Source organism: Strongylocentrotus purpuratus, unplaced genomic scaffold (genome assembly GCF_000002235.5).
Source record: "Strongylocentrotus purpuratus isolate Spur 01 unplaced genomic scaffold, Spur_5.0 spur5_scaffold_8, whole genome shotgun sequence".
Classification (NCBI taxonomy): domain Eukaryota; kingdom Metazoa; phylum Echinodermata; class Echinoidea; order Camarodonta; family Strongylocentrotidae; genus Strongylocentrotus; species Strongylocentrotus purpuratus.
The window spans coordinates 27,186,028-27,209,298 of record NW_022145614.1 but is presented as its reverse complement, the minus strand read 5'-3'; the positions used below and the strand labels follow the sequence as shown (position 1 = coordinate 27,209,298).

At 39.4% G+C, this 23,271-nt stretch overlaps 1 protein-coding gene across 1 annotated transcript in view; it reads left to right on the top strand.

Annotated features, from left to right (window-relative positions):
* LOC577327 (chromodomain-helicase-DNA-binding protein 8) overlaps nt 1-23,271 on the top strand; it is a 52,014-nt gene that overhangs the window by 293 nt on the left and 28,450 nt on the right. The window contains exons 2-22 of the mRNA XM_030976130.1: nt 3,113-5,148; nt 5,778-5,899; nt 6,312-6,458; nt 7,166-7,386; nt 7,920-8,067; nt 8,623-8,889; nt 9,771-9,901; nt 10,527-10,644; nt 11,451-11,678; nt 12,472-12,599; nt 13,880-14,123; nt 15,436-15,612; nt 16,803-16,964; nt 17,679-17,759; nt 18,174-18,333; nt 18,738-18,975; nt 20,108-20,184; nt 21,138-21,256; nt 21,508-21,684; nt 22,168-22,350; nt 22,744-22,848. Of these exons, the coding sequence (XP_030831990.1) occupies nt 3,195-5,148; nt 5,778-5,899; nt 6,312-6,458; nt 7,166-7,386; nt 7,920-8,067; nt 8,623-8,889; nt 9,771-9,901; nt 10,527-10,644; nt 11,451-11,678; nt 12,472-12,599; nt 13,880-14,123; nt 15,436-15,612; nt 16,803-16,964; nt 17,679-17,759; nt 18,174-18,333; nt 18,738-18,975; nt 20,108-20,184; nt 21,138-21,256; nt 21,508-21,684; nt 22,168-22,350; nt 22,744-22,848 (5,187 nt within the window). The 5' untranslated portion in view covers nt 3,113-3,194. The remainder of the gene's footprint in view (nt 1-3,112; nt 5,149-5,777; nt 5,900-6,311; nt 6,459-7,165; nt 7,387-7,919; nt 8,068-8,622; nt 8,890-9,770; nt 9,902-10,526; nt 10,645-11,450; nt 11,679-12,471; nt 12,600-13,879; nt 14,124-15,435; nt 15,613-16,802; nt 16,965-17,678; nt 17,760-18,173; nt 18,334-18,737; nt 18,976-20,107; nt 20,185-21,137; nt 21,257-21,507; nt 21,685-22,167; nt 22,351-22,743; nt 22,849-23,271) is intronic.

The window sequence follows — 23,271 nt, the reverse complement described above, 5'->3', positions numbered from 1 at the left end:
GCAATGACACCGCATCCGTGTTGAAAGGCATGGATCTGTGGTGTTTCTGTGTGTGTTTGTGTGTGCAATACTTCAGCCTGTGTGTGCTGCCGCTGGTTTAGAGGCATGAGGCAAGCATAGCGCGTGGCGGCGGCGGCTTAGCACGGACAGTGCATGTTGACCCGGCGGGGACGGGGCAGAGGCGGCTGGTTTGATTACTGTGTAGGCCCGGCCTACACCGTAATAATACCATTTGTCCGACTTCGTATGCTGGTAAAGGCAAGCCATTTAAAGCGATAAAGTTGCCCATGTGATGACAAGATAGGTTCAGTAGAGCAATAATTTTCCCCAAAACAAATGACTTAAAAACAGTAAAACTGAAAGATTTTTTTTCGTTTGAACAAGTCAGTTTTTAATTTTCAGTAGGGTCTAGGCCTAGACCGAATTTTCCGTCTCTTTCGTTCGTTAGCCTCTTATTGGGGTAGGGTCGGCTCTCTCTTTAGAGACGGAAGCCGTTTATACACATGTCCTTGCTAACGCCACGGCCAGTTCTGGTCGTAGCGTTTTGCCCCCAAAATCCCCCAAAATGTCATTTTACCTCGAGCATGTTATATTGTAAATTAGGCCTAGGCTATAATAAATCAGTTCCACTTACCAACTTGACTGAAATAATCAGTTTAATAGTCCCTTTTTAGGAAATTATGGGTCAAAATCGAAATCCATTTTGAAAATCTTTTTCAACATGGATTCCGATTTTGACCCATAATTTCCTAAAAAGGGACTATTAAACTGATTATTTCAGTCAAGTTGGTAAGTGGAACTGATTTATTATAGCCTAGGCCTAATTTACAATATAACATGCTCGAGGTAAAATGACATTTTGGGGGATTTTGGGGGCAAAACGCTACGACCAGAACTGGCCGTGGCGTTAGCAAGGACATGTGTATAAACGGCTTCCGTCTCTAAAGAGAGAGCCGACCCTACCCCAATAAGAGGCTAACGAACGAAAGAGACGGAAAATTCGGTCTAGGTCTAGGCCTAGACTCTTCAGTCTCAGAGTCTCTAGACTAAATTACTAATAATGAATTAAAGAATAATTGACAATATCGACAGTAGGGGCGCTGGTCCGAGAATAAGGATCGTCCGCATAAGCAAGGCTCGTCTCCGTCCGTAAACGCAGACAGACGCGTCCTAAAAAGTAAACGCTCGCGGACTTGAGCACCTAGCGCGAGCGCGGTACAGCGGGTTGACATGCTCCCATTAGCTGACCGCTTGAGCGGTTTTGACTTCACTGAGAGAGAACCCACTTAAGCAGAGAGCGCAATGAGTTTAAACGTACCAGAATTTTCAAGTCAAACCCAGGTTCGGCAAAACCAGTGATGACTCGGGCCTAACCTATATTCATGAACTCCAGACGTTGATTTTGGGAATGTCTGTATTACAGGTCCCTGTTAGAGTTGAAACTTGCATGGATTCACAGTTTTCAGAGTCACTTATAAATAATAAATTTGCATTAAAAAAGGCAGACCTATGAAAGTAAAGTTCCATTGCAATAGGTACCACAGCTTAAGTTTGAAAGTATCTACCGGTACATTTCATTTCCCCTGCCAATTTCCTTTTAGAGCACATGGGAAAAGGAGTTTTGATACCTCATTTGTCAAATTCGATTAAGCACTTTTGAAAATACGGCCACTTACATAAGAGACGAAATGGTCAAATTTTGCATAATTAGGCTATAACTGACAATTAGCCATTTTCATGGTGACACAATTTTGTAATTAATTGATGAATCACCTTTCTTTTCAAGAAATCTGTTCTCTGTATGGATTTCTACATGCCTATTTTTTTTCAGGTTCTTTTGACAAATTTTTTTGTGTGGAATTTTTCAAATAATTATATGAAGCCCATTTTGATGCGTGTGACAAATGGCTATTTTTGCGTGGTTGGAACGAGTTTTCATGGGTTTTGAAACATGGCTAGATTTAAGAGTGTCTATCAAGAGGGGCTGAATTTTAGCATATCTGGGGTATATATATATAGATTAATTATTTCTGTAAGTTTGGACCATCAAATCCATTTTAATTAATTTTAAATGGCATTTGAAAATGGCTGTAAACTCTTAAAACTTCATATTTTAAAGCACACTTAAGCTTTTTTGTCCAGGTAGACAAAGGAACATCCCTTCACTGCTATTGTGTAAAAATGTGTAGAACAGGTGACACATGCATATTCACCTGTTCTACACATTTTTACATATAATTTTTACACATAATAGCAGTGAAGGGATGTTCCTTTGTCTACCTGAGGAACAGTATATTTTGTCCGCTTTCTTTGGCGTCATGTTCATAGTGTCAGGGTACAGCTGTATTCATCGGATTTACGCTATAGCGCCATCTCGCGGTCATTCTGAATATTTACATGATCGTATTCTCCAGTAAATTCTCTTTCTTCTCGTATCAAAATTGAATTAAAAGTATGTTTTTCTGATATAGAAAAATTGTTTCAAACTTTTCACTCTGATTTTTCACGATCTTTTTGAAACATACCCCCATCATTTTTTATATGAAAATAAAGCTTAAGATGTGCTCTTTCCAACCAGTGGATTTTTAAAACTCAAAGACAAATGACGTTCAAGCGCATTGAGCTAAAACTAGTGATACAAATCGGCGGTCAAATAAAAATGGGGACAAGCAAAGTGACACGGTATGAATTAGAGGGTAAATCACAAGCAACTGTGTTGTAAGTAATTGATGGATTTTGATGAAAATGACATGACATGAAAGACAGAATCCTGAGCTTTCGAGAGACATAATTTTATAATATTTATTTTTTCCATGATATGAAAATCTTCCTTGATAAAGAGAGAATTTGCGTGGTTGAGCTCTGCGTGTCCCCACTCAACGCAGCTCTTCTGTGATACCTAATTGCAAATGACCAGATGAACACCATTTGTTCCCACTGATGATAATTATTATATTTCACATTCTTCGATGTTGCTGAATGTTTTTGATACTTGGATGCATGCCCATGTTTATGTAAGACATCATGCACATCTACATTTCGGGCCTTCACCAGTCAAAACACCATAGTTTGTGCTTTAAAATTTTAGATTGTTTCTATTATTCTATTCCAGGTGGTGATATCTTTGTTGCATCTGGCTATCACCTTCATCAATTCAGAAGTGGGCATCGGGTGTTGAGGCACCACCAAGAGCAATGGATCAAGATCAGGGGTCCACCGTGACCCCATCAGGTTCTGGAAATGGAGACAAAGATGACTCTGTTCCAATTACACAGGGTCTCCAGCTACTAGCAAAACTGGCTTCTCCCACAGTTGTATCCCAGACTGAAGTTGCATCTGCATCTACCAGTGCTCCTGTTCTTGTGACGTCACCTGGAGCCTCAAGTGGATCTGTTAGTCCAAGGGGTCAAAACAAGGTCACTATCGGCGTCCAGCAAGTTTCTAACATGCTTCAGGGGAAGACTGTGAAGCAAGGAGCACAGACCTTTTATATTACTACACCAGCATCATCAGGGAATGTTGGAAAACCTGTGCAGCTGCAGACGTCATCTGCTGGCAAACCATACTTGATTCAGACCAGTGGAGGATTGGTTACCCAATCTGGACAGAAGGTTATACTAACCAGCAGGAATGTACAGCAGCCATCTTCTAATGTGGGAGCTTCTATCCTTTCCACTGTTCCCAACACTACCACAGTACAAGCGACAGGAAAACCCGTCATGGTGACCCAGCAAAATCAGCCGCAGATTAAATTTGTGACAAAGACCAGTCCAACGCAGCAGCCAAACACGTCACAGCCAATGAAAGTTCAGCTGCGCCTCAAAGACAACACTATTCTGCAGAAACTGCAACAATCTGGTCAGGTGTTGACTTTGGGAGCTCAAGGAAAGTCGGGTGATGGAAAACAGCAGCCCATTCGTCTTGTGTTACCAGGTTCCTCTGCAGGCAGTACCAACACAGGACAAATCCAGCTGGTCCAAACCCAGCAGGGCTTGCACAAAGTGATCACATTGCAACAACCGCAGCAGGCACAAGCACAGCCACAGCAGACAGTCCAACTTCCCCAGCAGCAGAACAAGTCACCTGTTCAGTTTGCTGTCGTACAACAACCAGGAGCAGGAGGTACGGGAACACGTCTGGTGGTGGTTTCCCAACCAAGCTCATCAAGTACTACCACCACGGTTCCAGGTAGTCCTGCAAGGAAGTCATCCTTGATTTCCCAGCCTGGCACCATCCGTATTGTATTACCCCCTCAGTCGCAAGTCGGTGATGCATCCAAGACCACAGATGGTAAGGCACCAACCACTCTTTCTGCACAAAATATATACCAGATCTTAGCAAACCAAAAAGTGCAGATTCCTCGGGTATCTAACGTGAGCACACTAAATCAGGGCCAAGTCAAGCTTATACAAAGTAGTGGAGGGAATACTGTAAGAACCTCACAAGGACAGACATGTATCATAGTTCCCTCTACTGCTTCCAGTACTGGTGGAAAGTCTATATCAATTGCCTCTCCAAAATCGCCTGGTTCTTCAAACGTACCTTCTATCAATAGGATTTCTCCGATAAGACAAGGAAACACAGTGGTCCATATTGTATCGGGAGCTGGTGGCCAGCAGATCGCCACTGTGGTGAACTCAACAGCCGGTACCACCAATATGCAGCCCAAGCCTGGAGTGCAAACAATGCGTGTCACCTCACCAAAGACATTGTCCCTTTCTCCCAGAGGTCAAGGTGCTGCGGTCAAGCTTTTTACTACCATCACCACCACTGCTGCAGGGAGTATCAAGCATTTGACCAGCGCTGGTCAAACGGTCACCTCCAAAGTCATTTCGATGGCACCAACGTTCACAACCCAATCCCTATCGACCGTGTCAACCACCAGTCCCCAGAAGATCACCATCAACAAGAAGGTGATCAGCTTTGCATCAGTCCTTCCCAAGACAGGAGTCGCCAGTGAGAAGACTGACAACACTGTGACTGTGACTACTGTACCTGGAGTAGCATCGACGTCGGGCGCTGGCACCAGTTCACACCAGCAGAAATTGGTGAAGATCCTGCCCACCAAGGCCGGCCAGAAACCAACTCAGCTGGTCATTCTTGTCAACCAGACAGCTGCTAACATTGGAGAGGAGGTCAAAGAGATAGGTAAGCAGGCCTTAAATTTCAATATTTTTAGGGCAAGGCCACTTTTCTATAGGGCACTTTCCTATATTACAGCACAAATGGGAAGAATTTGAAAGGGCACAACAAATCTCCAAGGCCAATGAGAGGGGCATTGAGGCCAATCAAAGGGGCATTGAGGCCAATCAAAGGGGCATCCACGGCCATGGCCTTGGATTAATTTAAGCCCTGGGTAAGGGTCGGGACTTTATCAGTCTTCTCCATCATTTCCAATACTGTGACCCTCCCCCCCCCCCCCCCCCCGATCCATTGTTGAATTGACGAGTACCGTAATTCCACTTGATGTTTTACTCTTGAATTGAATGGTTTTAGAATTAAAAAGTCTTCCAGATTTGTTGTAGGAAGTAAAACTGTTGTTTTATGCATGTTTTGTTGGAATAGGAACTGAAAAGAATACAAATAGATACTTAAACTTATCCTACACACTTGAATTTGGCATTGGTAGCTCAACGTTTCTTAAAGTTATTATGAAATCCATAGTATCAATATTTTCATGCCAACTTTGACTAGTACATAACTATGACCTTGTCAGCTTGCCAGCAGGGGCAGAACAATGACATTCTCGTAATCTCACAATCTTTTCTACTATTCAGGGGAAGAGTTGAACAAACTTCAGAACCAGCCGAAGACCCAAGAAACGGTAGATAAGCTCAAGCAGTTGCAGGCCAGGCTCCAAAAACTACAAATGGCTGCACAGTTGTCTGCCAAGGCCAAGGTATGTTTCATTCTACCTGAAGATACTGACTATAATTTCCATATGCCCTTAAATGATACTTTAATTGTTTATTAGGTTTTTTTTTAAGGATACTAAGCAGTGACATCCCTGATATCAACATTTAGTTAGGGATTTTCATAGATTATTAAGTCTTTATATCCTAATCCCAGTATCTTTTTTTGAATTTTGAAAAGATACGTCCCTAAATTACATACTCTTGTTACAGAGATGATATAAGGGCATTTGAAGTGTTACAAGAACACTTCCATAGTGCCTTGATTTGTATTTAGTTTCCCTCAATTTATGAATGAAAACATGGTGCCTTGATTAAATGCCATCAAGAAATAATTATCTTGAGTGAGCTAACAATATAATTTATTGTTCTAATGTACCCATTAATCTAATTTTACAGAACGCTGATTTGGATGAGCCTCTCCCCACCAATGAGAAGGAGCGGAAGAAGATCATTAAACAACGAAAGCTGCAAGAAAAGGCCAATCGTATCATCGCTGAAGCCGTAGCCAAGGCCAGGGCTGCTGGAAAGATAGACATTCCAAAGGTACCTTCATCGATCAAATGAGTGGTTAAAATTGCTCAATATTTATTGTGCGATTCTAGGGCTGAGTATCGGTCATCATAAAGATATAAAATTGCCATCCCAAACACAGAGTCCTAAGATTAACATTGGCAAGGTTAGAAAGGATCGGAACACAGAGTTAGATATAGCATAATTGTTTTTCATCACATTAGTGCAGATAGCTACTTAAACTGACAAGTAATTAGCAGATGATCTTGATTGATAGGCAGCTATTAGAATCTAACTGTCATGATCAGCAATGGCAGTTAAATCATTTTGAAAGAACAAGTGAAATATCTGACGAAATCGCCTATATGACTAATTGCTTTCATCTCCTATTATGTATGTCATTGTATTCTCCAGTAAATGAGGAGTTCAGAGAACATGTTGATATTTTTTTTCATTATTCAAACTATTTAGGAGTTAATAATTTTATGTAATAGTATATTGCACTGGAATAATCGCCTTCGATATAGAGCAAGGTTGATTACATTCATGATGAAGTTTGTACATTTCTACAAATTAGCCGGAGGCATTATGTTTTCGGGTTGTCTGTCCGTCCGTATGTATGTCCCGTTCTTGAGATCGCGGTAATCTCAAGAACCCATTGATGGATTCCCGCCAAACTTGGGTCATGTATGTATCTTTTAAAATGTATTTTCAAGATCCACCCCTCTTTAATTCCATAGGTCTTGCTCGACAATGAAGAGATTTCCGCCGAGCTCATTAGCGAGCTGGAGTTGGAGGCGGAAACAAAGAAGAAGAAAAAGGACAAGAAGGACCGCTCCAGATCCAAGAAATCTTCCAAGCGTTCCAAAGACAACAGAGATAGGGAGAAGAAGATGTTCACAATCAAGAAGAAGTCCTCTCATAGCAGTCCAAGTAGCAGTCATAGCAGTAGTATCATCAAGTAAGTGCCCTCCTCAGAGTTTAGTCCCCTTCTACATTCCCCTCATTGCTACAAAAATTTGATTCAAATTTATCTTGCAAAAAACTGTGAAAGTATACATTTTATTTTGGTTCAAAGGGCATAAAAATAAATGCGTACTGTATTTACAACTTAGAGTGACTCGGTAACATTGTTGAAGATTGATGGAAAAAACTCTGTAATTTTGTATGAAATGTTACATATTATATTCCTTCTACCGAACTAACCCTCTAACATGTAAAAAAATTCAAAAAATTCTTAAACCACAAAATCATTTTTTTTTTTTAAAGGCGTCACTGTGCAACATTTTTATACTTAGCCAAATGTAACATGACCTCTAGCGCAAAGTTGATTCCCAAACTATTTTGTAATCTGCAAGGAATGTTTGTAGTTTGTAGTGCTTTCTACATGATGCACTTACATGCCTCCTACTAGGTACAGTCATCATTCCATTACAGTGCTTGATATAATAGATTCCGAAATGACATTTATGACTGCGTTTGTTGTTGTTGAAGATACGACAGGAAGCTACCAGCGGCAGCCATCCTGAAGCTGAAGCGTCAGAAGCGCAAGCATGGTGAGTTCAGTGGTGAGAGCTCAGACCTGGATGAAACACCGCCTCCCTCACCTCCACCAGATGAACTCACTGGACCGGGCATAGAGGTAAGCTGCAGGGGAAAAATACACGGGGGCTTGGGCGAAGTAGCCCCCGAAATGCCAAAAAGAGCCAAAAAAAAGTTGCATAGAGTTCAATGCAAAACAAATTGAAGAGTGTTACTTTCATTCCAGCAAGCTTGAAAAGTAGCCCCCCCCCCCCCCCAATTTGTTATATATTTTTCCCCTGGTAAGCTGCTTGACTTTTGATTTGGGTTTTTCTTTTGGTGGGGGGTTCCTAGCCAAGCTGGGTTTTTTTCTATTGCAACTATTCTGTTAACTTCCACTGTTTTTGTTGATTTGCTGTATGTATTCAGGATGACAATTGTCAGCCCATTTTCTGAGTTATTACATTGAAACCTCTGTTTCAGCTCCAAAATGTGTCTGTTTTCAGGCTATTTTGGATAAAACCAACTAGTATTCCTTATTTATCCTTGTGAATTACATCTTCCATAACTCTTGTCTACCACACCTATTCATTTGTTCTCTAATGTACCGAGTACAGATTATTTTGATTTTGAGTTTAATGTGTAGTTTGATGTCACCGATTTGCCCTTCCTCCAGAAACGACGATCTGGTCGTAACACCAACCGCAAGCGATACACAGAGGACTACGATTTTAACATCACTTCCAACGATGACTCCTCGTCCGATGAGGAAAAGGACAAGAAGAAGAAAGCCAAGAGTGACTGCAAGGTCCCCGTGGCACCAAGGGTGATCAAGATGAAAGTCAAGGCAGACAAGAAACAGGAAGAAGACGTCGATGTGGAGGGCAACTCTGAGATTGATGTGGTGTCTTTCGAGCCAACGGAAACGGCAAAGTTCTTTGTGGTAAGATGAGATTTCTTGCATTAAAAATGATTTTGTAGGTATTCATAGAAGTGAGAAGCAAACATTTTTTTAATTTGATTTTCCATTATAGAAAGCTGTTAGCACCTATGAAATATTTTGTAAAAGTTATTTTAAAAGGCATAAAATGTTGTTTCAAATCATTCATATTTTCTATTATCAAGGAGATTTCATGTTCTTGATGTGTAATTTATAAAACGTCTAATGATATTTTATTTTTAGGCTACAAATGGCTCTCCATAATTTTGAAGTCAAACTTAGAGTTGAGTTCAATCTTTGTGAAACACCCCCAGGTGTATTGTAGAATGCTGCTTCTGAAATGTGTAATTTATAAAACGTCTAATGATATTTTATTTTTAGGCTACAAATGGCTCTCCATAATTTTGAAGTCAAACTTAGAGTTGAGTTCAATCTTTGTGAAACACCCCCAGGTGTATTGTAGAATGCTGCTTCTGAAATGTGTAATTTATAAAACGTCTAATGATATTTTATTTTTAGGCTACAAATGGCTCTCCATAATTTTGAAGTCAAACTTAGAGTTGAGTTCAATCTTTGTGAAACACCCCCAGGTGTATTGTAGAATGCTGCTTCTGAAATGATGTTACTTTTTGCAGACATTTGAAATCTGATTACATTGGATGATTCTTTCTAACTGATCAGAAGCAACGCTTATTCATTTGAGCTTTCACTATCTTGTGCGCTTTTGAATATATTTTATTTTAAGACTACAATTGGGTCTCCATAATTTTAAAGTCCAACTTAGAGCTTTGTGAACCACCCCCAGCTTTATTGTATGTTTCGGCGATTCTTGTCAAATTTTGTAGAGTTTCGCATCCTTACCTGACTTTCTTTTTAAACTGCAGGATAACCCTGACGAGTCCCAGGCCAATGTGGTTGAGAAGATCCTGGCTTCCAGGATCACAGAGAAACCCCAGATACCGGGTGAAGCTCAGGTTGGCGAGATTGAGGAATACTTTGTCAAGTACAGGAACTTGTAAGTCGAGTCAAGATTTCCAAATGTTTGATCAGTCTTACGACTACCCTTCTGTTCAAACATGGAATGTTAGCTGTCGTTAGGAGATTAGAGATTTTTAGCTAAAGTTGGAGAGATATTGAGGAATTCTATGTCAAGTATAGGAACTTGCAAGACAAGTCAAGATTTCCCCATGTTTTATGTTATGTAGTTGATCAGTCTTATCACTGCCCTTCTCTTCGGACATAGAATGTGAGCTGTTGTTAAAAGGGAAGTCCAACCTGATTTTAAGTTTGTCTAGCAGCAGAAAACTGAGAGAAAGGGGTCAGTGAAAGTTTGAGCAAAATCTAAGTCAAAATTTCAAAAAAGTTATGAATTTCCAAAGTTGTCATCAGTGAAATACAAATTGGGAACAGTGTGAGTTTGATAATTATAATTACTTGATGAATCAATAATACTTTGGCATTAATTAAATGATTGAACATACCTTCACTAGTTTTGAAGAAGAAAAAAGGGAATCGAAATGTTGAACGTAAAATGCATTATTTACTTATGTTAATTGTGGAAGAGCTACCTTAGCTTGCTTTTCATTCATAGTACAATCATACATCCACTAACAATTTGCTCTTTCTTGCTATTCCTTTAGTTCATACCTACACTGTGAATGGGCTACCATTGAGACGTTATCAGCTGATCCTAGAATATTTCAGAAGATCAAACGCTTCAGGCTCAAGCAACAGGCAAATTATGGTCTTGTGTCAGAGGTAAGCAGAAGTCATAGAAAATAAAGGGAGTTTAGACTGACGAGGTATGTGTCTTTCCTGTGGCCTGACTCGGAGCGAATCGGGTATAATACAACTACGGACGACTCGAAACTGAAGCTTGAGGAGAACTTTGGTCTGTTTTGCAAACGCTGACTATGTAGAGATTAAGTAGCTGACTACCGTTAATCAAGTCCATTCGTTTACGTGTAGGTGTCCAAAAGAAAACGTAGCTGGCGTTAACAAGCTACACAGCCTTTAAAGTTTCTACTTATCTTTGTTATCCATCTATAGCAAATCAAATTTTGTATATATGTATTTGTAAAAAGTATAGTGTAAAATTTTTACTTTTTTCATCACATCTTTTACCACCTAAGAAGACATCATAGAAATTGTTTACTGTTGCAAGGAGAGTGATAGAATTTGCCACCTTTGATGTAGATATCTAACAGAGAGGAACTCCTTGACAGAAACCTGACAGAAACAAAGTCCTGGATGCTATAGTGCCTGTTATGGCATCTCTGTCTATTCTAAATCAAATCCAAATCATATACAGTGAAACCTGTCTATAAAGAGAGACAAGAAAATTGGTCTAAAATAGGCACCAATGTCCTTTGGCAAGACATTGATCTACATTTACCACCCTCAACCCAGGTAATGTAAATAGGTACCTGGCAGGAATTAGTTCTTTGTAATGCTAGAGCGCCGCAATGGCAGCACAGCTAAAGCCGTGGTAATAATCTAAACTGAGTATTATTATTATTATTATTATTATTATTATGAATGAATTTTTCTCTCCTTGCGTCCAGTTTGATGAGGGCGAGTACTTCAACCCTGACTTCATCGTGGTGGACCGCATCCTGGACAAGGCCATCACCAAGGACGAGGACTCGGACGAGATGGTGACCCACTACCTGGTGAAGTGGGCCAGTCTCCCTTACGAGGAGAGCACCTGGGAGCTGGCCAACGATGTGGACAAGGGCAAAAAGAAGAGCTATGAGAAGTGCAGCAAACTACCTTCCAAATCGGAGAGACAGGTAAGAAGACGGTGATTTCACGATGACATTGACAATAGTAGCATGATAACAGTGGCTTAATGAGCTATAAACTTTGGGCTTCACATCACTTTTTTTTTGCATTAGGGGCCTAACGAACCAAATTTCCAGGTGACCCCACAATTTCTGCGTCGGTATTCCCCCCATGCTTTTTTTTTTCTCCATGGTTTAGGGTTAGGATTAGGTTTGCGATTGGGTTTTTGGTTGGCTTTAAGGAGTAGGATTTTGGTAAGGCATGGTGTTTTATCCGGAATAAAAGTGAGGAAATTGCAGAGCAATTGGTACTGGAACAGTGTCGTAGAACCCATTTCTAATCTGATTTCAAATCACTGCGCAAGATTCCAATGTATTCAATGAGTGATTTCAAGTTGGGTGATCAGGACTGGTGTTAGTGCTTAATAACCTCTAACACCAGCCCTTAACACCGAAATGGAAATCAGCTGGTGTTGGCTTTAACCTGAATATCGTCAACTTCTGGTAACTAGTGTTATTGATTTTGCAAAATTGTCGTCTGCTGAACTGACCTTTGTGGTTGGTGTTAATATTTTACGTACGAATGTCCTATTCACTAACACTAGCCCCTAATGTTGATATCCAGTTCGGTGTTAGTGTTAAGCTATTGATATTGATATCGGTATCGGGCTCTTAATTTTACCAGCAAATTTTTAGCTCGATTTAAGAGCTTGTTACTGCTCTAAACACTAACACCCAACTTGAAATCACTCAATGGATACTCTTACCACATTCTGTTTACACCTTGCTAATATTTTCACAGCGCAAGCCTAGGCCTGTCAAGAGTGAGTGGAACAAGCTGAGTAAGACGCCCAAGTACAAGGATGACAATGTCCTGCGTGAATACCAGTTAGAAGGCGTCAACTGGCTCACCTACAGCTGGTGTAATGGGTAAGTCATCACTTCGATGTCGTTGAGAAATCGATGGCCTTTTGCACGTTGTTGTGTTCTGTGCAGGAGAGCATTGGCAGAGGATTTTACTGCGGAGTTTTGTCAATTCGATGCAGTTTTAACAAGGCCATTTCGGTGGTAAAATACCTGCAGAGTGAGATTGAAATATCAATAAACATAAGTTGAACATAAATAAATTTCTTTTCCAGTGGTTGCATTTCAGCACCATCAAGTGCTGCATGGAGTAAATTCAGAAAGTACCATATCATGTTGAGATCGATGTATTTACAAAGTTATGAATTATCATTATAAAAGTTGAAATGTGATATACCTAATACCCTATGCTTTGTGTTGTTGAGATGATGATATCTGTCCCCCTTACTTTCAAGCGTGGTGACACCCCACAGAATCTGATCAAAAACAAAGATATATTATTCCTCAAACTAAACGATGGATGAGCTGCATTCTTTGGGTGTCTTCTAGGTAACATTGATATTTAGTTGATGTGCAATTAAGTTGTAAGTCCATGAACCAAGTTTTTAAGAGTCATTACCTAATTCAGGGTGTTCTATGAGTAAATTAGAAATGACTTGATAAATTAGAAATGACTTGATGAATTAGAAATGATGAAGTAAAGTTTTACTGTAGGGCACGTTTTTGTCTTTGCGGTGGGTTTACTGCGTCATATCTAAACGAGCCTGAACAGTTAAAGGGCAATCCAACCCTTGCAATAAGTTGATTTGTATGAAAGCAGAAAAATAGCAGAAACAGAATGGCAAAAGTTTAAAATGAATCTGATCCAATGGTAAGGAAGTTATGAATGTTTGAAATATGAGATCACTAAGTCCATGCAAATTTCGAATTGGATGTTTGGTCAGTGGATAGTGACGTAGGTATGGATAACTCTTCCCTTTGTCGTATACAAAAATATCACTAATTTCTGTTTTTCTTGTAAGTTGGGGCACTACTCAAAATGATTATAGGTCCTCTGATAGACCCTCTTGAGCCATGAATATTTGAAAAATTTAAAATTTAGTCATTGTATATGTTGGAACAGATGGGAAAGAAGTCCGGCACTACATCACATACCGCTTCAGCCATAAGTATATTGATTACAACTTTCAAAAATTCATAGTTTTCTAATATTTAGTCAGATTTAATTAAAACTTTCCTCAGTTTGCTTCTCTAATTTTTCTGTTTTCGTTTAAAGTAGTTGTCTATTTGGGTTGGATTTCCCTTTAACCATCTATGGATATATCCATTCTCACCCTTCCTTACAGCCAGAGCTGCATCCTGGCCGACGAGATGGGGCTGGGCAAGACCATCCAGACCATAGGCTTCCTCCACGAGGTCGAGAAGACCGGCATTCCTGGTCCATTCCTGGTCCTGGCCCCGCTCTCTACCATCGTCAACTGGCAGCGCGAGGTGGAGTCCTGGACCGACATGAACTGCGTAGTCTACCACGGGGGCTCCCAGAGCAGGCACATGATTGCAGAGTACGAGATGTTCTTCAGGGATGCTTCGGTAAGGTCAAAGGTCATATATTGTCAATGATAACTTACTATAGATAAAAGGTCATATTGTGTAGATGATAAGTTATTATAGGTAGAGGTCATTTATTTCTATGTAGATAACTGATTTTATTTGTATACTGTACAGTTTGTTGTAATGTATGGAATATAGTTAGAACAATGAAATCATTAGGAAGTAGCATCAATTAGAAAAGAATGTTTAGATATATTTTAACAAATTCAACTTTCTGTTACTCAGCCCAGATATGAAAGAAGCTCCTGTAGGCAATTTGTGTTATAGTGATCTGGCTCCTAATGTTATGAACCAGAGCACTATAACACTGAGTTCCCATAGGACATCCATTCATTCAGATGGTCATATCTCAGCCAATACTTAAAATATTCAATTGGTTTTCGACATTCAGACTTTATTTTATTCAGACTTTATTTTTGATGCTGTTTCAGAAAATAAAGAAAAAATGGAGAAATTTTAAAAATAGTTTTTTGATGACGTCACACTTCACTACTCTATTGTGATTGTCTTTGTAAATGCAAAGATGCTTTTTTTGCGTGCAGTCGAAGATCCATCTAGTTGATATGTAGGATAGCATTTTCAATCTGTACAACTTCAATGTCTTGGTATTTTTTAGTATTTCCTGAAAAAGTATACATTCTTCTACGTACATTCAAATTTTGGAAGCACCAGATAATCTAAAGATGATATTTCGGGCAGTTATTATAGACCTGTCTTTGTCTTGTTTTAGTCATTTTAAGTTTTTATGATCCCGGCTACTGGTCTCGTTTTTATCTACTATAACTTTACAACAGAGTAAGCTGTTACTAAGCATATGGGATCTGAGTGGTCAATGTAATAAGCCTATATGAATGAGAACATTTCAGTAGTTAAGAAGTTGATTCTTGAAGTATAGTGAAGCATGCCTGTAGACCTTGCTTGGTCATATCAGTGGCCAAGGGAGGGGGATTTCAATGCAAGATTAAAAGTACATTGGATGTCTTTCTTGGGATTAAGATAATCTAATCTCTAATCTCATCATCCTATGTTACAGTATTACATTGGAATGTGCTGTACAACATTATAGGTATCTTGTACAGGTATATCACATATACGGATATTACTTGATGTTCGATGAACCCAGAACTCATGCTGTACATTGGGATGAAAAGCAAGGAGGACGTTGTCGCTTAATAAATGAATGTAGATGGCACTGTACTCACCAAGACTATCTAAGCGCATGAATTTCAGAAACGAAGAATACTTCATACTCGCTTTCATTTTTTTGTTTTGTTTTGTTTTGTTCCAACAGGGCGTGAAGATCCCAAACATCTACAAGTTCCAGATCCTGATCACCACTTACGAGATCCTCCTGGCAGACTGTCAGGAGCTGAGCGAGATTGAATGGAGGATCCTAGTCATCGACGAGGCTCACCGACTCAAGAACAGGAACTGCAAGTTGCTAGAGGGTCTCAAGATCCTGGATATGGTAAGTTGCACTTTTTTAATTCTCATGACACAAAAACCGAAAAGGAGAGCATAACCAAGACTGGAATGATATGGAAGCCGTTTCATTGCTACAGTTCTGTCTGTGAAGCGTGCTCATCCAAGCATGACCTGAGGAATACCTCTCATTTTCACACATAAGTTACATAAGGACCACAGGCACTCTATTTTTAGTTCAATCAGTTCAGAACTTTGCTGTTTTTTTATTTTTATTTATTTTTTACCTTATGCTTTGTGTTCTTGAGATGATGATATCTGTCCCCCTTACTTTCAAGCCTGGTGACACCCCACAGAATCTGATCATGAACAAAGATATATATTATTCCTCCAACTGAACCATGTTTAAGCTGCTTTCCATTCAAGATACAACTTAGAGCCTGTGGTGCTCTCACCACTTTATGTTATGGTCTTAATGAAGAAGAAGAGAATTGAAGAAGAAAAAAAAAAAATTGAATGTTGTTATATTTCAAAGTAGTTAGCTCTTGTTTATGTGCAATGAGGTGTTCAAAACTATACTGAATTTGTATAAAAGGGCTGTAACCAGACACATCTGGAAACTGAAATAGAGTTAAAAAAATCTTCCTCGTCTTTACAATTCACTTCACACTGGACTTATTTGTTTGTCAAACAGTTTTTGAGCGTCAAGTAACGCCTGGCTGGAATGCTTCCCAGGGAGTGGAGAGTGTGCACACAATGTGTGAGGGAAAGCAGTGAATCCAATAACCGTGGTGAAAGTATATATTTATAAAGCGCTTAGAGACATTGTATTATTAAAGCGCTATAGAAAAAGAGAATATTAATATTATTACTATTATTGTTATTAAAATTTTTACACCCAGGCCTGATAAAAACGTGATTTAAATCGGTTTCCCGATTTTTTCTTTTCTTTTTCCCCGATTAAAAAAAAAAAATCCAGATTTTTTTTTTTTTTTTTTTTTTTTTTTAACAGATTTTTTTCTCCCTTTCCTACTTTATCCTGATTTTCCTGATTCCCCCCTTATTTTCTCTGTTCTTCCCCCCGATTTTCTTACTCGAAAGGGGGGAATGTTGTTAGATGCCCTTTTTTTTACTCAAGGGGGGCGTGGTTGAGGGGAAAACAAAAAACCTATTTTTTTTTTTAGTGCTCACTATCACCCCTGCCACCGCATTCCTTTATTTCTCATGATTCTCCAGGAGCACCGTGTCCTCTTGACGGGTACTCCACTCCAGAACAACGTGGACGAGCTGTTCAGCCTGCTCAACTTCCTGGAGCCTGGCAGGTTCCGCTCCAGCGTACAGTTCCTTGAAGACTTTGGGGACCTCAAGACGGAGGGGCAGGTGGAGAAACTACAACAGGTAAGGGAAAATGGTTTCTCTGACCATTTCCTCCCCTCTAGCTCTCTGGTTCTCCCTCCTTATTTATCCTTCTCTCACTCTTTCTCTTTTTCATGTTTTCACCTATTATGGAATGTTTTATGTACTTCTGTTATGACTATTTCTCCATGATTGATTACAACAACAACAAAAAATCCAATCGTTTTAGTAATATGTCATGGCAACAGAAGAAATATGGTGTTGTTCACTTCCTTTCACCTGTCAACAATTATAGAATATTGAGCTTGACCATAATTATAGTTGCATGATGAGAGAGATAAATATATATATTTATGTATATTTGAGAATATTAAGCTTCATAATTATGTTATCATTACTTAGTGATTTTCTCTGAAATGCTTCTTATGATGTTTTATTCATGTTCACAAGCTGTCTATTTATTGATAATATATTTATTGTCAGTGTTGTTGAGATGATGATATCTGTCCCCCTTACTTTCAAGCCTGGTGACGCCCCACAGAATCTGATCAAGAACAAACATATATTATTCCTCCAACTGAACCATGTTTAAGCTTCTAGCCATTCAAGGTGCAACATTAAACCTGTGGTATGTGCCACTTGTGTTAGGGACCTTGTGTTTTTTTATATTTGTATCTATTTCTTGATAATATTATGATATGGAATATAAATATATAAATATATATATATAAATATAATTATTTTCTTTTTGAACAGCTCCTCAGACCCATGATGCTTAGACGTCTGAAGGAAGACGTAGAGAAGAATCTGGCTCCTAAGGAAGAGACCATCATTGAGGTAAGGATGTGTAGACTAATATTTGATATTGTGTAGAAAATTTTGGGATTAACTACAAAAACTTTGCCATGCTTGTGCCATGGCTCCATAAACAGCAATCATGTGTCAGTGTTCTTGAGATGATGATATCTGTCCCCCATACTTTCAAGCCTGGTGACGCCCCACAGAATCTAATCAAGAACAAAGATATATTATTCCTCTAACTGAACCATGTTTAAGCTTCTAGCCATTGAAGGTACAGTGTGTGGAGCTGGGGTTTGTGCAAGAACTGGTGCATGAAAAACACATGGATTATGTAATCAAAGTTTAAAGATCAACTCATAAAATATCTGGCTATGAATTTTGTAGTAGTATATGTACACTCTGGTTCACCTAAAACATTGTCTCTTGTTGGTCATATCCATTTTATCACAGGTTGAAATGACGAGCATTCAGAAACGTTACTACCGAGCCATCTTGGAGAAGAACTTCAGCTTCTTGACTAAAGGGGCGGGGTCCACTTCGAACCTGCCCAACCTCATGAATACGATGATGGAGCTGAGGAAGTGCTGTAATCACCCCTTCCTCATCAATGGTAAGTGAAGGCCAAGATGACAGGGTGGCATGGATATGGTTGGATTTAAAGCCACACTGTACTACTTGTAGCTACTTGCTCCCTCTATATAGAAAACTTCCCCAATCGGTGCCTGTTGGTCCCCCATGACCCTCCTTTTCTTATGTTAATCGAGAGCTGAGTTAATTCAATTATTGCTTGTTATGACTTGCAATAATATTTCAAGTTCCCATCAATTTTGTACTCGGAATCTCACTATGAATTACTGTCCAGAATTGTCAATGTCTTATTTTTGTAGTCTTCGGCTAATCATCAGTGATACCGAAGCTGATTACAAATAAGATATTTGACATCATACTGTTTGGAGAAACTTACAACTTGTAAGCAACTGCTAATTTGTCAGTATCATTTGTATTTCCATGTAGGCGGTGAGGAACAGATCGTGAAGGAGTTCCGATTGGCTGAACGTATGTCTGACGAAACCATCATCAGCGTGTGTGTGAACCCCCTACTCCACCTGAAGGTGCTGATCCAGTCTGCCGGTAAGATGGTTCTCCTGGACAAACTGTTGCCGAAGCTCAAGGAAGGTGGCCACAAGGTGCTGATCTTCTCCCAGATGATCCGCTGTCTGGACATCCTGGAAGACTACCTCATCCAGAAAAGGTAAATGCTTTAGTTTCAAGTGTGGTAGTAGTAGGTGGTTATTGGACCTGGGGGGTGTTTCACGAAGATCATAGGTCGAACTTAACTCTAGGTTGGACTTAAAAGTTATGGAGAGCCATTTGTAGCCTTAAAATAAAATATTTTCAAAAGCAAAAATTGAACTATTTTCGACTTTTTAGAAATTCTACATCAAGAACTTGAAATCTCCATGATAATAGAAAATATGAATGATTTGAACCAACATTTTATGCATTTTAAAATAAATTTTACAAAATATTTTCAAAGATGCTATTGGCTTTCCATAATTGTTAAGTCCAACTTAGAGATAAGTTTGACTTAGGATCTTTGTGAAACACCCCCTAGGAGTATCGTAAAATTTAAGAAAGTTGTATAGAAATTGAACCTATTACTTTGACACATCTAGTAGATAGGAGAATAAGCTCAATCTTAAAAAGGGACAGGGAGTTGGGGTGGGGGAGATGGGGGGCTCAAGAACGTTGATCACAAGGTTCTCATCTTCCCGTAGATGATCCGCTCTTTGGGCAACCTTGAGAACTACCTCATTCAGAAAAGGTATATACGCTAGTTCTGGGTCGGAAAGGGGTTACAATAGAACCTCTAGTTTTGTATGAAGAAAAAAAAAGTTCAAGGAAGTTGTAAGAAATTGTTATGGTTAATGATTAGTTTTAAAAGGTCTTCCTTTGCTAACGGAAGCTCAATCATATAGGGCGATGGGGTTGGTAGGAAACTCAAGGAGGGTGGCCACAAGCTCCTATATTCTTCATTCTGGACATCATGAAAGACGTGACACATTGGTTTCAAGTCCAGATTTGTTAAAGTATTGCACATCAAGTACTGTTGAGGAATGTTCATTGTTGCATAATCTGGTATAGTGTAGAATCTTGTGTAAGTGTTCTTGAGATGATGAAGACTTTTATTGCCTTACAATCAAAGCCTGGTGATTCTCCACCAAGATCTGATAAAGAACAAACACTTCAAGCCAAGAAATGTTAGATAAATGTTTCAGTAATTGTAGGAACAAGAAGGATTAGCCGCCCTCCCCCCCTCCCCCTCCCCCATACATCTGTTTGCTGTGTTTTGTGAATGTTTTCAATCATACTGTTTTTGGTAGGTATCTCTTTGAGAGGATCGACGGCAGAGTAAGAGGCAACATGAGACAAGCTGCTATCGACAGATTCAGTAAACCAGGTATGTACTCAGTGTACAGCCAGTTATGAATATTGATTTCCATGCTCGCAAATGTAATGCTCTCAATGCAAAGTGTGAAATACCTATGCATATGCCCAAGAGCAAGACATTTTATCTTTAGTTTTCTCTTGTAACCACCCATGTTTCCTTAATTCTTTGAACACTGGCCATAGCAGCTCAGAGCCCCGTCTTACAAAGAGTTGCGATTGATCCAAATCAATCGCATCAATCGGCTGTCCTCCAATCAAATGCAAGTTTAAAGTCTCCTATCTTTTATAAGTTGCGTTTGATATCAACTCTTTGTAAGAGGGGGGGGGGGGGTCCAGATGTAATCACAATGCAATTTATTATCTTTTATGCCTTTCATCATTCAAATTCTGAAAGGTCGTTGAAATGTAGGTAATGAATCTTTGACGATTCCTGAGTCTCAATCTCCATTTCTTTATAAGCTCTTGAAATGATGACAGATACATAACACTTCCAACTGAATTAATGATGGTGTTCTGCAATGCTGATCAAGAGCTAGTTTGAAAGATGAAGCCAAAAGTGCTGTAAAATCTGTGGGGATCTCTAATGTTGTATCAAGCTGTACAACATAGGAGTCACACCTAGTTGAAGCAATATACCATTTACCTTATACAAATGTACAAATGTAAAAATAAAACAAAATCAAGATTAAGTTTCATTTTGCATAATATTACAGAATTTGTTTCCCACTGGTGTAACATCCAATAAAAAAAGGCAAAAACATGATATTGTATAAACATAAACATAGTTTTCTCACGTGACTCACATATCTTGAATTATTTGAAGACTGGCCATTTCAGCCCAGATAATTCTAGTGTAATCCCCATGCAATATATTAAGAGTGTCATCATTGTAGTTCTCTGCATCATCATCATTACTATTATCAATATTCTAACGGCTCATTGTGTTGTGTTGTTTGTCTGTAGACTCTGATCGCTTTGTGTTCCTACTGTGCACCCGAGCTGGTGGTCTAGGAATCAACCTGACAGCGGCCGATACCTGCATCATCTTCGACTCGGACTGGAATCCCCAGAATGATATCCAGGTAGGGCATGGGGAAATGTTGGTGTTGCATTAATCTAGCAAAATTAAAAAGATGTTAAGATATTCATGTAATTATCAAGGTGACGTCAATTAAGTTTTCCATAATTGTTAAGTCATACTTGGAGATAAGTTCAACTGAAGATCTTTGTGAAACACCCCCACAAGGTCTGTTCGTCAATGATTTATTATACTAATTGTATTGATGTGCACTCTTTGCAGACCTCCTAACTTCCCTTCCTTTTCCCTCCTTAGGCTCAAGCTCGATGCCATCGTATTGGCCAGCAGAAAGCCGTCAAGGTGTATCGTCTCATCACAAGGAACTCCTACGAGAGGGAGATGTTTGATAAGGCCAGTAAGAAGCTTGGTCTAGACAAGGCCGTCCTCCAGTCCATGCGGAACACAGATAAAGAAGCCGCAGCGTACAACCCAGTAAGTATAGAATTAGGCCTGTCTTCATCAGCTCGAGATTGCCAAATAACCCGCTATTTCCTATATAGCGGGCTATTTGGCAGGTGAAGATGCGAATAGTGGGTTATTTCCTCACACTCCTCCCTTTGTCTTTACTCTTGTACAACACCTCAGTGGATATGGTGTCAAGAAAATTTAGACAAAATTTGTAATTTGAGAGAGAAAGGGAGATTATACCTAGATTGATATGAGCACCTCCTTAAGTTGTATCTTAATCATGTTTTAAACTAGAAAATGTTTATTTATTTCTACTTTATAGCAGCAGCAGGCTCAGTCCAAGAAGGAGATTGAAGACCTGCTAAGACGGGGATTAAAAAAAATTAAGACAAGATTTGTAATTTGGGAGAGAAAGGGAGATTATACCTATATTGATATGAGCACCTCCTTTAGTTGTAACTATATCATGTTTTAACTAGAAAATCTTGATTAATTTCTACTTTACAGCAGCAGCAGGCTCTGTCCAAGAAGGAGATTGAGGACCTGCTGAGACGGGGAGCTTACGGCGCCATCATGGACGACGATGAGATGTCATCCCAGTTCTGCGCTGAGGACATTGACATGATCCTGCAGAGGCGTACCCAGGTCATCAAGCACAAGCCCGGCGAGAAGGGCTCATCTTTCGCCAAGGTAGGCTAGTTTATTTGCTCTTGGTTTACTGTTAACCTTCTCTTCATCATAGTATTTAAAAGTAATACAAAGTGTTGGTATGGGGTCATGAATTTGGTTCAAATGAACATATTGGAAGCATATGCGATCCTACAATATTCAGTGATCGTTGTCGCGGTAATGAGTCTTTATCTTTTATAGCTCTCTCTCAAGGTCAAGATATTAATTTAGCTTTAAAACAATGTTTCTTGACTAAAATCGACCGATTTGCTATTCCTGTTTGGAAATTATATATCACAACTGCATGTTCTGAGATTTTCATGGTCGTAGCTTCCACTGGATGGCCGTATTAGCTATTTGAAATTTATCCAAAGTGTATTGATTCAATTTCGATGGTATTGTTCCCTCTCACAGGCAAGCTTCACGACGGATTCTGACCACACCGACATCAAGATCGATGACCCTGACTTCTGGCACAAGTGGGCAAAGAGAGCAGACATTGATCCTGACACGGGCAAGGTGAGTGCATGGTTGAGGTTGAAAGATAACCCTGTCCATTGGCATGCATGATTGGAAAGAGCATGTTCACACTGTTACAGGTTCGCAGGAAAAGGCTCTCGGTAAGAGAAATTGAAATTGGCACATGTTCTTAATAGTGGATAGGACACAGTGGGAACACTCCATACCTCCTAACCAACGTGTTGGAAAGTAGATGAAGTCTAGTCATAAAAAATACAGCATTCAGATCACTTTTTCTTTCGTTCCATATCAATAAAAAGAGCAGTGGGCAAAATCGTTTTGGGTGGATTTAAGTCAATATATGCCAGCTGGAATCATTTTGAAAAATTGCAGAACGTGGCTCCTAAAGAAGAGACCATCATCGAGGTGACGATGCAGCGATTAATATTTGATATGGTCTAGAAAATTATTGATTAACTACAA